Raw genomic sequence first — 16,838 nt, forward strand, 5'->3', positions numbered from 1 at the left:
TGTGTTCCCTTCTAGAGAGCAGTTTACAGTTTTTGAGCTCTGACAGTCTTTCCCCTCAAAAGTCGTCGTAGTTCCCTTCCAGGCCAGAGGCGGCCCCGTAAGGGTCGCCTCTGAGCCAACAGAGCGCATTAGACGTCGGGATCACCACGACTGGAGGACGGGACGGTGTTTGTTGCCGTCACCTTTGGTCGTGCCCGTCGTCGCCACTCGCGGCGGTTTGACAAGCCCCCGAGTGGATTTCCACCGCGCAAACTATGAATTTTGTTGCTGAGAGAAGAGAGAGGAGGAGACGCTGCCATGTACGATTCGGGTGTTGGAACGTGAGATCCCTGGTCGAGCGTGATGGCGGTTTGGAGACGGCAAGCGTAACAGGACAGGTGTGTGTATGTATGTGTGTGTCTGTGTCTCTGTCTGTGTCTGCGTCTGACCCGTTCTGATAGATACGCAAATAATTTGCGAGCCTGGCTGGATATCATGGCGAGCGAGCTGCTACAGATTCTACACAGATAAATTTGAGGAGGATAAAACACAATATGGTTGGCTATCCGCCTACAGGGAATGCAGACAGATGAATTCAGCTTTGCTCACCATTTCAGACTCACAAGAGCAAGCATGGGTTGCCAAGCGGGCAATTCGCGATGAGGATCGTAACCTATGGGGTTCATATTGGATGGGTTTATGGAGAAGTCATGGGAAGTATATTTGGCCTGACGGAAGACCTGCTTTCTTCAGACCTCCAATCCCCATATGTCCACGTCGTCATGGAAACACATACCACTACATAGACAGTACAGGTGCTTGGAACAGTTATAACCAACCAATGCTAGGGCCTGAACACTTTATATGTGAATCATCACCAGCCAATTCTGCGGGTAGGTGCGCCTGTGGGGTGTGGTGCGCCTGTGGGGTGTGGTGCGCCTGTGGGGTGTGGTGCGCCTGTGGGGTGTGGTGCGCCTGTGGGGTGTGGTGCGCCTGTGGGGTGTGGTGCGCCTGTGGGGTGTGCTTGTTTTGGTGGATAGACGTGTGTGTGCTTGTTTGCTTTTTTAAAGAATGACCAATGTCTCTGATCAGACAGAGAAAGGAGAAAAAAGGGACTAAGAGAGAGAAGAACGCACAATGATAAACGGTTACATGTAGGGTCTGCTAAGCTAGCAGCAGTGCACGTGGGCTGTATACATATATAACCGGACTGACACCTTTATCACGTGTTTGTTCTGGTACTGCATTCCCTTCATGTGTTGTTTCCCGCATTTTTCCACTGCTCCATACATTCTTATGGTAGTGTAGTGTGAACTTGAGGCGCGTAAGAATATTCTTGCTGATTCTCTACCCCCAGTATAAATTTTGGCTTCGTTTTCGTTCTTGCTCATTCCCATGTAACTACTGATGAAAATGGGTGAAAAGCTTTTAGTATTATGAAACTGACAACCTTGTTGTTGTGTGTATATAAATTTTTTTCGCGTACCTCTCTATTTATATATGTATTTAGCGCTTGCACCCGAATGCATCAGAGCAGTGTATAGGAAATGGGAGAGCCAAGTGACTACATGCAATGGAAAGTCACAGAGCAAGGCTGCATGCATACCCACGTATTCTCACAACACCGCACAAGGATGATTGGGGTACACCAGTGTGCTGGTTTCGATCAACTGGTGAAGCGATTGGCGTTGCAAACAGCCAAAGTGATCGCTCACGACTGAGCTGCAGCAGTACCCGCGACCGGGTGCAAAGTTCCCTGATCGACGTTGCAAACAGCCAACCAGGGTGAAGCAGTTGGCGTTGCAAACGGCCAAAGCAATCGCTCATGCTTGAGCGGCAATAGTACCCGCGACCGGGTGCAATGACTACTGATTGGCGTCGCAAACAGCCGACCAATAGTATGCAATTTTAAGCAGAGATAGTAGCAGCAAAGCAACCACTTGAAGGAAGCTGTTCCCACCTATATAATGTGGGAATGGGAGGGTGGGTGGCAAACAAATTCCGGTTGCTGCTCAGTGACACTGCAAAGGAAAGCGCAAGCCAAAGTCAGCGCAGCAAGAGCTACCCAAGGCGATTTGGGCGCGCATGCGCAGCAGTTGAGTGCACGTGTAAAGCCAGCTCGATCGCAGCTAGCATGAGATAGAGAGCAGCGCATCGGTCTTATCGCTAACTAGGGTTAGCCCAAAAGCTAACCCAACATTTAGCGCTTGCACCCGAATGCATCAGAGCAGTGTATAGGAAATGGGAGAGCCAAGTGACTACATGCAATGGAAAGTCACAGAGCAAGGCTGCATGCATACCCACGTATTCTCACAACACCGCACAAGGATGATTGGGGTACACCAGTGTGCTGGTTTCGATCAACTGGTGAAGCGATTGGCGTTGCAAACAGCCAAAGTGATCGCTCACGACTGAGCTGCAGCAGTACCCGCGACCGGGTGCAAAGTTCCCTGATCGACGTTGCAAACAGCCAACCAGGGTGAAGCAGTTGGCGTTGCAAACGGCCAAAGCAATCGCTCATGCTTGAGCGGCAATAGTACCCGCGACCGGGTGCAATGACTACTGATTGGCGTCGCAAACAGCCGACCAATAGTATGCAATTTTAAGCAGAGATAGTAGCAGCAAAGCAACCAGTTGAAGGAAGCTGTTCCCAGAAAACCAGCACACGGCACCCCAGCAAGCGTTCACCACCAATGCACGAGAGCTAAGAACAAGTGATTAAGGCACGAGATGGATAAAGGTAGGCATGCAGATGGATGAAATCCAACGCAGGTTCTCAATACGGCAATTTAGCAATGACAATCGGTACCTGTATGTCAAGGCTATATTACATCGACTGGAATGGCAGCACTGCTCGGTCTGATTGTGCTTGAGCAGCTGGGGCGAGACGTCGGAATTCCTCCATGCGGAAACGAGACAGCGAATCGGCAACGCAGTTTGACTGGCCAGCAATGTGAGCAGCAGTGACGGTGAAATTGAAGCGGGCGCACACAAAGAACAGCTCCCTGATCAGGGTCATCACTGGCGGTGACTTGGATGTGCCGGAGCGGATGCAATCTACCACAGCCTTGTTGTCGCAGTGCATTGTGATACGAAGCTGGCGCCATTCCTTGGCCCACGTGCAGCACGCTGTGACCAACGCGTAGAGCTCCTTCCACTCAATGCTGTGAGTGAGTTGCTCAGGCGACCAGGTCCCTTGAAGCCAGCGGCCGCTGTTGAATGCGCCCCAGCCCAGGGTGCCACTGGCATCAGTGAACAGCTCCAAGTCTGGAGATGGTGTCCAATCTGGGAACAGGAAGAATGATTTTCCGTTCCATTGTTCCAGGAGCCGTAGCCACCATTGGATATCTTCCTGGCACTCGGTAGTCAGACTGATGCGGTAGTGAGGCTGCTGGTAGCGACTGCAAATAGACCACAGGCGCCGCATAAATGTCCGGCCGGGTACGATGACTCTTGCAGCGAAGGAGAGTTTCCCCAGAAGAGATTCGAGTTCGCGCTGAGACATGGTGGGGTTGATGCTCGCTGCAGTCAACAGGCGCTTGATGTCGGCCAATTTGTCGTCAGGGAGCCGGGCTTCCATCTTCTCACAATCCAGGATAATGCCCAGGAATGTCAGGGTACGAGACGGGCCTTCCACCTTTGCAGGCGCGAGCGGGACTCCGAGGTATGAGAATGCACGGAGAAGAATGGCCAGCTGCCGATTCGCCACTGCCTGGCCCACGCTCACGCACAAGTAGTCGTCCAGGAAATGCAGCAAATTAGGGATGGAGAATTCGTGGTGCATTATCCATTCGATGGTGGCTGCCACTGCATCAAATACCGCCGGGCTAGAGCGGAGCCCAAATGGCAAGACACGGTCGTAGTAGTACTTCCCCTGCCACAGGATGCCGAGGAGATGCCAATCCTGTGGGCGGACAGGTATTTGACGAAAAGCACTCTTCACATCGAGTTTAGAGAGATAGACAGGAGACGGGGAGGACATAATGATGTTAATGGCTTCATCAATGCTGATGTACTGCAAAGAGAAAGGCTCGGCAGGGATCCCGTCGTTAACGCTGGAGCCGGCAGGGCTGGACAGGTGGTGTATCAAGCGTAGCTTGCCATTCTTTTTCGGAACAGCGCCAATGCCAGAGCAGTACATAAATGGGAATGGGGGCGAGTCAAATGGGCCAGCCGTGTAGCCGGCGTGGCAGGAAGCGGTGAGCTGTGCAGACACAAATGCAGAGTGCTGGAATGCTGATGAGAGGTTGGACGAGTGCTGGTTAGTTATGCGGTTGCCGGTAAAGCCAATGTCAAAGCCGCAGCGGAGGCCGTTAATAACATACGAAGCCAATGAACTGTCAGGGTGGTTACGGAGCAGTGATTCGAAGCGAGAAACAGAGAGGGGTGTGTGGACAGCAGGACATGCGCTTGTGAAATCAGTAGAACGTGAAGTGCAGGGAGAAATATGTACAATCGCGGGAGCTGCAGCCAAAGCAGCAGAGTTACTGGCGCCTACCGCACTTAGATCCGTTGTGGTCCTTGGACCCGCAGCGGTTGCAGACATGGGCGTACTTGCACGTGCTGAGACTGCACCGCCCAGCGTTGAAGTTCCGGCAGATCGGTTGGCCATTAGACACCGTACGGACTCCATTGAAGGCTTGCTGGTTGTTACGTTGCGGACGAAAGGGACACTGGCCGCCTCCGGGATGGATGAGGCGGCAGGACTCACATGTGGGCCTTGATCGGCTAGTCGCGGACATTTGCCACAGATTTATGTCGATGACGTCAAAGCGCTTGCCTGGCTGAGCAGAAATGGCAGAGCGAAACTGGGTGTCGTACGACAGCCAAGCCTCCGGATAGTATTGCCTGTTGGCTGCAACTATGGTGGCTTGGTAGGAGAGCATCTCCTGCAGGCGGGACGGGTTGGCAGAACACACGACGTTCATGAAGAGAGTCCATGCCTCCAGCCATGTCGGCAAGTCGTGGACGCGTCGACGAACGGGCTGCGCCGCTCCACCTTCCACCACCTCCAGAGACTGGCCGCCACTGCTGAACTGCAGCCGAAGCTGGCGTGGGGCAGAATACGAGGTGGCGATAGTATCGGGCAGCAGCTGGGTGAAATCTACAAAGTCACCCTTCAATATTTTCTCTCGTATAGTCTGGGGAACGGAGAGATTACCAGCGTTGGAAGACTCCGCCGAAGGTTGAGTTCCAGCGGATCCAGGGGCAGTGATGGTGGCCAGCATTGGAGCGATCGCCTCCGACAAGGCAACGGTGAGGGCGGAATGTACTTCCTGCCGCACAAACTGGCGCAAATCGTCATTACTGCTCCGGTCCGGGATCTGGGAAGTCGGAGAACCTGCTGCAGCACTCTCCAGATCCTGCTCTTGCTCCTGCTCGTGCTCCTGCCGCGAGGATGGCGTGGCCGACGGAGATCGAGGTTCCCGTGCCGCCGAGCTCGACGTGTCCTGGATACTGAGCAGCAAACGGGCAAGAAGCTGGGGCTTTGTTCCGCTCGAATTCAGCCCACGGCCTTCCAGCTCGGCCCGCAAGTCCGACACGTTCATACGGCGTGCTTCAGAGGTAGACAACATGTTTGTCGTGCAGTAAACGGCTGCGAGGAATCTACAAGGAGTCTGAATAATTAATTCTATTCTCAACAAACAAATTCCGGTTGCTGCTCAGTGACACTGCAAAGGAAAGCGCAAGCCAAAGTCAGCGCAGCAAGAGCTACCCAAGGCGATTTGGGCGCGCATGCGCAGCAGTTGAGTGCACGTGTAAAGCCAGCTCGATCGCAGCTAGCATGAGATAGAGAGCAGCGCATCGGTCTTATCGCTAACTAGGGTTAGCCCAAAAGCTAACCCAACATATATATATACACACAACAAACACACAACAACAAGTTTGTCAGTTTCATAATACTAAAAGCTTTTCACCCATTTTCACCAGTGGTTACATGGGAATGAGCAAGAACGAAAACGAAGCCAGAATTTGTACTGGGGGTAGAGAATCAGCAAGAATATTCTTACGCGCCTCAGGTTCACACTACACTACCATAAGAATGTATGGAGCAGTGGAAAAATGCGGGAAACAACACATGAAGGGAATGCAGTACCAGAACAAACACGTGATAAAGTTGTCAGTCCGGTTGCAGCTTGAACAGCCGCAGCACCTTGATGTGCTTCTTTTGTCGACACAGCTCTGGCCTCAAACTGCGAATGTACAGCGCCTCCAGTGTGAATCGGTGCGCGCTGTTCCGGTCTGGTGTGATGACACTGAAGCTGCTGTTGCGTTCCTGCTGGATGCATTCAGGTGGCGCCTGCAAATGCTTTGTGATGGCGCTACCGATTCACACTGGGGGCGCTGTACATTCGCAGTTTGAGGCCAGAGCTGTGTCGACAAAAGAAGCACATCAAGGTGCTGCGGCTGTTCAAGCTGCAACCGGACTGACAACTTTATCACGTGTTTGTTCTGGTACTGCATTCCCTTCATGTGTTGTTTCCCGCATTTTTCCACTGCTCCATACATTCTTATGGTAGTGTAGTGTGAACTTGAGGCGCGTAAGAATATTCTTGCAGATTCTCTGCCCCCAGTATAAATTCTGGCTTCGTTTTCGTTCTTGCTCATTCCCATGTAACTACTGATGAAAATGGGTGAAAAGCTTTTAGTATTATGAAACTGACAACCTTGTTGTTGTGTGTATATATGTAGGACTCAGTGACCAGTCAAGGCCCCGTGACCAATCACGGTCCCCGTGACCAGTCAAACAGTCACAAACCCCCCATGACCAGTCACAAATTGGTTTACCAGTCACAATGCCCCATGACCAGTCACAAATCACCATACATGTACATGTGTAAAGTACACAGTTCGTGACTGCTCGCAGGGTGCTTCGTACTGCAGGATTTGTTGTGGAAACTATAATTCCCTATGACCGGTCACAGAATACAGTTGTGACCACTATAATTCCATGCGAACAGTTACATGCGGAATGTACAGTTGTGACCACTCTTTCTCTGTGAGTAGTCACAGGCAGAATATAGGTATTTCTGTATTACAAGAGAGATTGGAGGCTTTGTCACAACTCTGAGTTTCACGTATTACTACGATCGTCAGGCAACTGATGGCTCCTAAACGGACAGCCTGAACATAAGGGGGAGCAAGGTGGGAAATTCTGAGGGGTATCATAGGCGACGGGTATTATAGTGCAAGAGTCAGGTGCAGGCGTGAAGTTGCCAAGTCTTCAGACTTGGGGCTATGCAGCAGCAGTTCCAGCGTGAATGACATAGAATGGAGCTGGGGACCACACATGCCCACACCATTACACACACATACACCCACACTCTCTCCCTTTTCTCACATACACTCACACGCGCGCGCGCGCACACACACACACACACACACACACACACACACACACACACACTCATTCTCTAAATCTCTCTCTCTCACACACACACACACGCACATATGTCATTCATTCTCTACATCACACACACACACACACACACACACACACACACACACACACACACACACACACACACACACACACACACACACACACCTGGCCTGGTGTACAGCTGCCAAATGCTTAGCCACGCCACCCCCGAGACAGGGGGAGAGTAGAAGAGAGAGTTTGAGACACACACACACACATACACACACACACACACACACCTGGCCTGGTGTACAGCTGCCAAATGCTTAGCCACGCCGCCCCCGAGACAGGGGGAGAGTAGAAGAGAGAGTTTGAGACACACACACACATACATACACACACACACACACACACACACACACACACACACACACACACACACACACACACACACACACACACACCTGGCCTGGTGTACAGCTGCCAAATGCTTGGCCACGCCACCCCCGAGACAGGGGGAGAGTAGAAGAGAGAGTTTGAGACACACACACACACACATCCACACACACACACACACACACACACACATCCACACACACACACACATTCTCTAAATCTCACACACACACACACACACACACACATTCTCTCTCTCTCACACACACACTCTCTTTCTCACGCATGCACACACACACACACACACTCACACATGCGCGCGCACACTTACACACACAAATAGGCAGCGGGACTACCAGCTAGATTCACGTGACCTTGCGGACAAAGTTACGGAGGTAGAACTTGTTTTCATGACGACACTTGGACACAAGTACTTCTGTATTATTATTTTATCTCTTTTCAACCAATCCACAAGCCAAGAAGAGATGCGTAGACGGAAGAACCGTACTCTTGGTGATACTGATCCCAAACATGATTAATTCCTCCAGGCCATTGAGCACCCAATTCTAAACCTTATCTAAGCAAAGCAGCATGCCAGTTCAAGAACATCTCGTCAGACATACCGTACTGGCAATATATGTTGCCGCAGTGAGGCCATGAAGCGTTACATTGGCACATGTTTGCCGCACGCAGGGCGTTACACGCAAAGTCGCACAGGAGCCGTTACACAGGTTTCTATATTGCCGCAGTCCTTTTTTTTGCCACGCGGTACACGTGCTTTCACAGTTTTCAGCCTTTGCAGTGCAAACTGCAATGAAAAGATCGCCGCACCCCGCCTGACGCGCGTTACGAACACAACGAAAATTTGTCGCACTAGCCTGGTCGCGCGTTACGCCGCACCCCCCTGCGTTACGCGTTACGCGGCAACATATATTGCCAGTACGGTACATATCGATACATGTCTGGTGCACTCTCACTAACAAGCAGGCATCGCAGGCTACATTCGCAACAGCAATCAAAAGAAGTTGAAGTGAGTGAATATTTCTATAAAATTAATAATTGGAAGACAAATGAAGGTGTGGAGGATCGCCCAAAAACACTGACAAGGAGACAGTAAACGGTACACAGTACTCGTATGCATGTACTTATACACGTTATAGCAGCACAACGAGAAAGACCATGATGCATAATGTTGCATCAATAAATTTTACAGAGTTATTTTGGGAGTAGAAATGAAGATGTGTTCGAAGCAGTAAACTGCGTAAGCACTACGTTGAGCCAGAATATTGAAATACAGTTTCCTGCAGTCAAAACAAGACACTCACACTTCTCTGGTCTAGTTCGCCATTCTTATCGATAAACATGACTTGATTTAATTTCTTACGATGGTTCTTGAGAATGGATCAATGATGTCTTGAATAGATGTCTTCCTGAACGACTTCAACTGAGAGGCAGTTTCAGTTTCAACAAGCTGGACATTGTTTTTCTGTGGAGTCTTCCACAAGAAAGACAGAGCTACACACACGAAGGTGCTTGATGTACTCAGTACCTTCTTGGAAATGAACATATTTTCATTTCCATCTTCATTATATTTTCGTCTCTGCATCGTCGACGATGTCCACTTCTGACTCCGTAATCTTGTCACCCATCCTCTCCAAAAACACAAATCGAGTGCTGCTTGCATGCTGGATCAGTTGAAGTCAGTCTCTGCTCTAGCAAGATCGGCATGCAAAAATTACATGACTGAAAATATTCCGAAATAGCTTTTCTGAACGACGAAGTTTGTTCTTCAAATATGATGAATAGCACAACCTACTAGCCAGAACGTCCTCTCAAAAGAGATTCTATCTGAAGCCTGCAAGATTTTCGACCACCCTTCGTTTTGGAGAGGAGCCCACACACACCAGACTCGAGCTACAAGTAAACTACGCGGAGATCGAGAGTTGATCGAAATCTTTCTTGCTCACTTCTGAAACCTGTGAAGGAAAAAAGTATGCTGAACGCGTGAATGCCTACAGTTGAGTCGTAATATTTTGACGTGGATCCTGTGACCGTTCACAGAGAAAGTCGCGGCTGTTTCTGACTGGTCATCGGGATTCAAACTGGTGTGTGACTTTATGACTGCTCTTCGTGGATTTGTGACTGTTTGATTGGTCACGGGGATCGTGATCGGTCATCGAGACGTGACTGCTCACTGAGTCCTACATATAAATTTTGTTCACCTACCTCTCTATTTAAATAAATATATATACTCAGTCTTCGATACTCAATCTGCGGACAGAACTGTTTCGTCCTTTGTGGACTCGTCAGCGCAGCACAGAGGAAATGAGGCCGAACCTGATAGCAATGGAAATAAAAATTTCCAATCAGGTCCGAACGTACCTTGCCAGAGTGCTCAAACTGACAAGTCAGTGAGCTCTGCATAACGCAAACAGCAAAGGCACTACCCCACGCAAGAGTGCTCAACTGCTACAAGAGCAGGAGCGAAATACTCAATCTGCCGACAGAACTGTTTCGTCCTTTGTGGACTCGTCAGCGCAGCACAGAGGAAATGAGGCCGAACCTGATAGCAATGGAAATAAAAATTTCCAATCAGGTCCGAACGTACCTTGCCAGAGTGCTCAAACTGACAAGTCAGTGAGCTCTGCATAACGCAAACAGCAAAGGCACTACCCCACGCAAGAGTGCTCAACTGCTACAAGAGCAGGAGCGAAATACTCAATCTGCGGACAGAACTGTTTCGTCCTTTGTGGACTCGTCAGCACAGCACAGAGGAAATGAGGCCGAACCTGATAGCAATGGAAATAAAAATTTCCAATCAGGTCCGAACGTACCTTGCCAGAGTGCTCAAACTGACAAGTCAGTGAGCTCTGCATAACGCAAACAGCAAAGGCACTACCCCACGCAAGAGTGCTCAACTGCTACAAGAGCAGGAGCGAAATACTCAATCTGCGGACAGAACTGTTTCGTCCTTTGTGGACTCGTCAGCGCAGCACAGAGGAAATGAGGCCGAACCTATACTCAGTCTGCGATATATATATATATATACCCAATGCTGTAAACAGCAAGCTGTTTCGGCCATAAAGGCCTCATCAGTACAGCTACGAGCTAAATAGGCCGAGCTACCAGCCATGGTGCAAAGGAGGCACCACAGACATTAAGATAGCTCGTCGCTCTAGCGCCAGAGTGCTCAAACTACAAAAAGTAGCGGCCATTGCGCGATGCAGCAGCACTGAGCAGCCTACTGAGAGTGCTCAACAAGGCAAAAGCCGAGGAGCGTGATACCCAATGCTGTAGACAGCAAGCTGTTTCGGCCATAAAGGCCTCATCAGTACAGCTACGAGCTAAATAGGCCGAGCTACCAGCCATGGTGCAAAGGAGGCACCACAGACATTAAGATAGCTCGTCGCTCTAGCGTATATATATATATAATATATAGTATCACCAAGAGTATATAACCCCCCAAGAGTGTGCAACTCCTGATACCCTTTCTATGGGGTACGCCGACGGCGAAAACTCACATCACGTGGTGCAGTGTCGCAGTTGTACGTTTCCAGCCTGTTTTTAGCGAGCAGTGGAGTACTAAAAAAAGCACTCTCTGACAGAAACTCACTGCGCGTATGCAAATCCCCAGCATGATCACGGCAGATTTTCGGATTGCGCACACGCTATCCTACGTTTGTACGTAGTACAAAGGTATCTGAGACACGTGATGTGAGTTTTCGCCGTCGGATACCCCATATGCAGAGTTGCACACTCTTGGGGGGTTATACTCTTGGTATCACATGGGACGTGATTGTTGCCCGTACTGCAGCGAATCAGCACCTTTCCCGCCGCGGGCCAATAATATGCGATTTTGCCCGAAAAAAATAGTTTATTTGCTCACGAATTTTATTTTATTTCAGTGATCGCGTGACTACGATCGTACGACTATGTAGAGTGTACGACTCTACAAGTCTAAGAGTCGCAGTGTAGCATCGAGACGAAGATGGAATTCTTTTTGGAGATGGAGGTCCCGGCAATGGACATGGCGTCCGACGTCTGCCGTGTGGTGGGTGCAGGGATCATTTGTTCAATCATGGGGGCAGCCTGACCGTCAGTAAGCTTGTGGATAGGATTCAGTTCTGCTCGATGCGGTACTGTGATCACAAACAATTATTTGAAATAACACAAATTCAACTCACTCAGGTAGAATAAGGACACTTTTCTGGTGCCACTGTACTTCAAGATCAGCGCTACAACTCGCCATGGTGATAATGCGGCTGACGTCATGTTACCAAGGAAAACATGGCGTTTGGCCATGTTCGCCGCACTCGAGCGCTCAGCTTTTTTCAAAATCTTGTTTTGAAAAATACTTCCAGACTTTTGCAGCACTTGGATTGGAAGCCAGTCACATCGCGATCTATACGAGTATCTTTATCATGGCCATTGTCTTGTGTCGTTTTGAGCTCGAATAGCTTTCTCTGATGAAGGACTCAATATTCGGTCATATTATCATGATGTTCTCTTTTATCGTGGGCATGAAGCTCCCCACTCGCAGCGGGGATGACAACGGATGGAATAAATGTGTTGAGTCGCGAGCAGGAGTGCTGTTGACAAACGCGACCTGGGGCACGTGAGGACTCCAGTTCTAGTGGGAATACCCCACGGACACATCTACCTGGAAGCGCAGAGTCGATTGAGAAAAATGACCAAGATCATAAAGAAGGCTTGTTTGCTTCCACAAAATGTTTTAGTAGCCGAGTCCATGCACTGAAAACTGCACTTGCCTTGTTTCAGTACATAAAGACCGTACATCAGTACAGCTTGCACTTTCAATTCACAATGATATGAGCACAGTCGTGCGTACAGCCAACGCGCGGCCATGACACTGCCGTATGCAGGTCTGATGTTGGATGCAGAGTTGTCAGACAGAAAGTGTCACTTCAGTCGTCCTCTTTCCCCGAAAATTAATAGAGCTGTGTTTGCTAGTAAAAAAAAGACGTTTTACATGCAGGGCCGCCGGAACCGGTCCGGCTGGTCCGGCCATGGCCGGACCACTTTTCCCAGCTGGGTGGTCCACCTGATTCATGCAAAACCGGTGTAAAAAATTTCAGAGGGTCAGGGCTTGGACTTGTGACAAGGATCGTTCAATGCACGACCTCACCTTCCACCAAAGCACTGCAGCATCGGTCTCTCCTCCATCCTATCGAAAATACATACGCGAGTCAACAGGAAACGAGCGAAAAGCACAAGATCGAGCGTCGATCCGGATCGAGAGACATCTACGTGAATGCTGTACGAGGAAGCCGAAAAAATGATCGGTCTTTCGACAAAATGTGCGCACACGTAGATGTCTACACTGCATGCATGCATGTTAGAGATATCTACATACCGGTACACCCTAGCCCTGGCCGTCAAGCGTAGCATACACGTAGACCTACGTACACTGAGCTCACGATCTAATCGGGATCCCGGGAGTCGGTTGAGGACAGGATGGAAATCGACGTGAGGTCATATCATGTACATGTAGATCTAGTAGTAGTAGTAGATTCTACGCACCACCAAAACGATGCACGTCTTGACCCCAGATTTGGCTTGCCTTCGTGATCCGTGGTCAACTACTTTGGGATACTTGGATCGTGTTTGGGCCGGAAGACTGGCCGTTGGCACGTGTAGCGTGTACACAGGCCTGCTGAGGGCAACGGAAATGTTACTTCTTGTATTGTAGGAGTAGTTTACAGCCGCGTGGGCAACTAACTTACTTCCTGTAGACTGTAGTTGATCTACGCGTATACGGTCTACAGGATCTAGGACTACAATTATATCATGTCATGACACTTGCACGATACATCTGACTCCAGTCGTTCCAGCACTACGAGTGCGAGTAGTTGCAATTACAGTTCGTGTTCCGTTATCCTGATGGCGTTATCATGGTTATGGCGTTGTCAAAACATGCCGGACCGAGCTTGAGTGCTCAGTTGGAGCGGGTTCTAGTTGTGGAGGACAAACCCTTTCAACCGCGTGACCTTACGTTTCCTCTTGTCGCATTTGGTGTGAAGAATGTTGTGTGCCGCTCCTTTCAGCCGAGTTGGTTCTCCTCTTGGGAATGGCTACATTGGGATTCAAAGAGCGAGCGTGCGTTTTGCCATACCTGCTGCTTGGCTGTTTCGAAGAAACTTTTGATCGCTAGCTGTGCTGATGGTGCGTTTCTGACGAAGGGGTTCCAGAACTGGAAGGATGCGACAACAAGCTTCAGGAGGCACGAGTCGTCCGAGTGCCACCGCGAAGCTGTAGAACGATTGCTAACAGTACCTGCCACCACGAAAGACGTGGGTGAACTCTTGTCGTCCAAACTTGCGGAGGACAAAAGGGCTGCCCGGGAGTCCTTCCTGAAGATTCTGTCTGCTCTTCGATTCCTCGCTAGACAAGGACTTCCCATGCGTGGTGATGGTCCGCAGGAAGAAGATTGCAATTTCAGTCAGCTTCTAAAGCTCACCAGCTCCAGTGACCCAGCTTTTGCAGAGTGGTTGCAACGCAAAAGCAGCAAATACACTGGCCATGATATGCAAAATGAGATCCTGCAGGTCATGGCTCACAGGATACTGCGTGGAATTATCGAGGAAATGCAGGGTCAGTTCTTCACAGTCATGGTGGACGAAACTACCGACTCTAGCACTATTGAGCAGATGACTGCCGTATTTCGTTGGGTGGATGACCAGCTGGAACCACACGAGGAATTTATTGGCATGTATGCGCTGGAGAAAGCCGATGCAGCCACGATTTTTGGCATGATCAAGGACGTGTGCACAAGACTCAACCTACCATTAGAGTTCTGCCGTGGACAATGTTATGACGGGGCATCTGTCATGAGAGGGCATCGAAATGGAGTCGCAGCACAGCTACTACAGATAAACCCCAAAGCGTTATACACTCATTGCTACGGGCATGCCTTAAATTTAGCTTGCCAGGATATGGTTCGAGACATCAAGTGTATCAAGGATTGTCTTAACACCGTGTTTGAGTTGTCAAAACTTCTGAAATATTCTGCGAAGCGCAATGCCACATATCAAAGGCTCAAGGATGACATGGCTCCTGACCAAGCAGGATTTCGAACGCTATGCCCCACAAGATGGACCACTCGCTCAGCCTCCCTCGCTAGCATTGTTAGCAACTACTCCGTCCTGCAAGCCAGCCTTACCGAGTTTGAGTCAATGGCTACGTATGATGCCGAGATGTCAGCTCGTGTCAGTGGAATTGCACACCAGTTCTCGCTGTTCAGTTTCCTATTTGGAGTTATGCTGGGACGCAAAATTCTTGGCCTTGCCGAGAACCTGAGCAAGACGTTGCAGAAGAAGGATATTTCTGCTGCGGAAGGTCAAGCAGCAGCAACCGTCACTCTGCGATCCCTGACAAGCCTTCGGAATGATACATCCTTTGACACGTTTTGGGCGGACGTTGTCAAAGTGCAGTCAGCCAATGACGTGGATGAGCCGGTTCTAGCGAGGAAGCGGAAGACACCAGCTCGCTTTGCTGTCGGCACCGGCCCGGGTCACTATCCTGAAAGCCCTGCTGACCATTACAAGCCTATCTACTTTGCCGCCATTGATACTGTGATGGCATGCATCAAAGAGCGATTTGATCAGCCAGGGTACAAAGTGTACAGCTGCCTGGAGGGAGTTGTCCTGAAGGCTGCCAATGGAGATGATTACAGTGCTGAGCTGGCACGGGTTGAGGACATGTATGCCACGGACATCAATGTTCCACTGTTGCAAACACAACTGCCGCTGCTCAAGTCCTTATGCACAGGAGGTGGAAACATCTCAATTGGCACAATCAAGACAGCCCTCCTCAACCTTGGTAGAGGTAGGGAACTACTGTCGGAGATATTTGCCATCATGAAGCTTATCCTCGTCATGCCTGCAAGCAATGCCACCAGCGAGAGGTCATTTTCAGCTCTTCGACGACTGAAAACCTATCTCCGCACCACAATGGCCCAGGCTCGCCTTAATGCTTTGCTTCTGCTGCATGTCCACAAGGACAAAGCAGATTTGCTCAGCTTGCGGCAATGTGGTGATGATTTCGTTGCCGCCAATGAGCATCGGTTAAACATCTTTGGAAAGTTTCAATAGACATCTTTCCAGAACAATCCTAATTCCTAATTGTATATAGTTTCATCCGTCACATCTGTCTGTCTCTCTCACGAGATGCCAAATTGGCTCATATTTACGTAAATTTTCCGAATAATTTCCCAATTCTGATGCCTAATTGTTACTAATTGTATATAGTTCCATCCGTCACATCTGCCTATCTCTCTCACGAGATGCCCAAATTGGCTCATTTTCACTTAAATTCTCAAAAATTTCCCGGGGGAGATCCCCCGGACCCCCCTTGGACTTCGGCCGGACCACTCGCAAACTCGTTCCTCCGGCCCTGACATGGCTGGGAAGAACCTCCAAGACTAGAATGCATGGTGGGCCAAGCCAGATACAGGTCAGACCTCGCTATAACGTAATCTCTGCGGGATGGGAAAATTTGTGTTATAGCGAGGTTTATGTTATAGTCAGTTGGGCACACCAATATGCAATATGTATGTCAAAATGATGCTCTTCACTCATTGATTATTATAATGCTTTACATACAGGTATGATGTAAACTAGCAAAGATGTGTAGAGGCTTGTCAGCAAAGGGGTGACAAGAGTGTTGAGAAAGCTTTCTTTTCCTTCTACAATGACAGCAGCCTTGTTTCAGGTGCATTTGACTTGTACGTAGCGTGTAGGAGGTAACCGGTATTTTACTACTCCCTGCTTCCGAGGTGGACAGCTCAGCCTCGAACTCGTGGGGAGAAGCGCATGCATACCGTGTACGTAAGTCATTTTTATACGACTTTTTACCTTATGCTGAGGTCTCCATGCGCGAGGGACCCAGCAAACAGTACGTTATAGCGAACATTCCGCTATAGCAGATTATGTTATAGCGAGGAAATGTTTTACAGAAGTGATGCGGTTTCGGCAGGGACTTTCACATTCCGTACGTTATAGTGAGGTTTATGTTATAGCGGGGGTCGTTATAGCGAGGTCTGACCTGTACATCCACGAACTTTGAGCTTCGGAGCTTGCGT

The 16,838-nt window shown here is 49.6% G+C and overlaps 1 protein-coding gene across 1 annotated transcript; it reads left to right on the plus strand.

The window, feature by feature from the left end:
• The first annotated feature begins 13,650 nt into the window (after nt 1-13,650).
• LOC135820100 (zinc finger MYM-type protein 1-like) lies at nt 13,651-15,849 on the plus strand. Its single transcript, XM_065333409.1, has one exon. It carries the CDS (start codon nt 13,651-13,653, stop codon nt 15,847-15,849), a length of 2,199 nt encoding a protein of 732 aa, XP_065189481.1.
• Nucleotides 15,850-16,838: the final 989 nt, after the last annotated feature.

The sequence above is a fragment of the Sycon ciliatum genome, chromosome 6 (assembly GCF_964019385.1).
Source record: "Sycon ciliatum chromosome 6, ocSycCili1.1, whole genome shotgun sequence".
Classification (NCBI taxonomy): domain Eukaryota; kingdom Metazoa; phylum Porifera; class Calcarea; order Leucosolenida; family Sycettidae; genus Sycon; species Sycon ciliatum.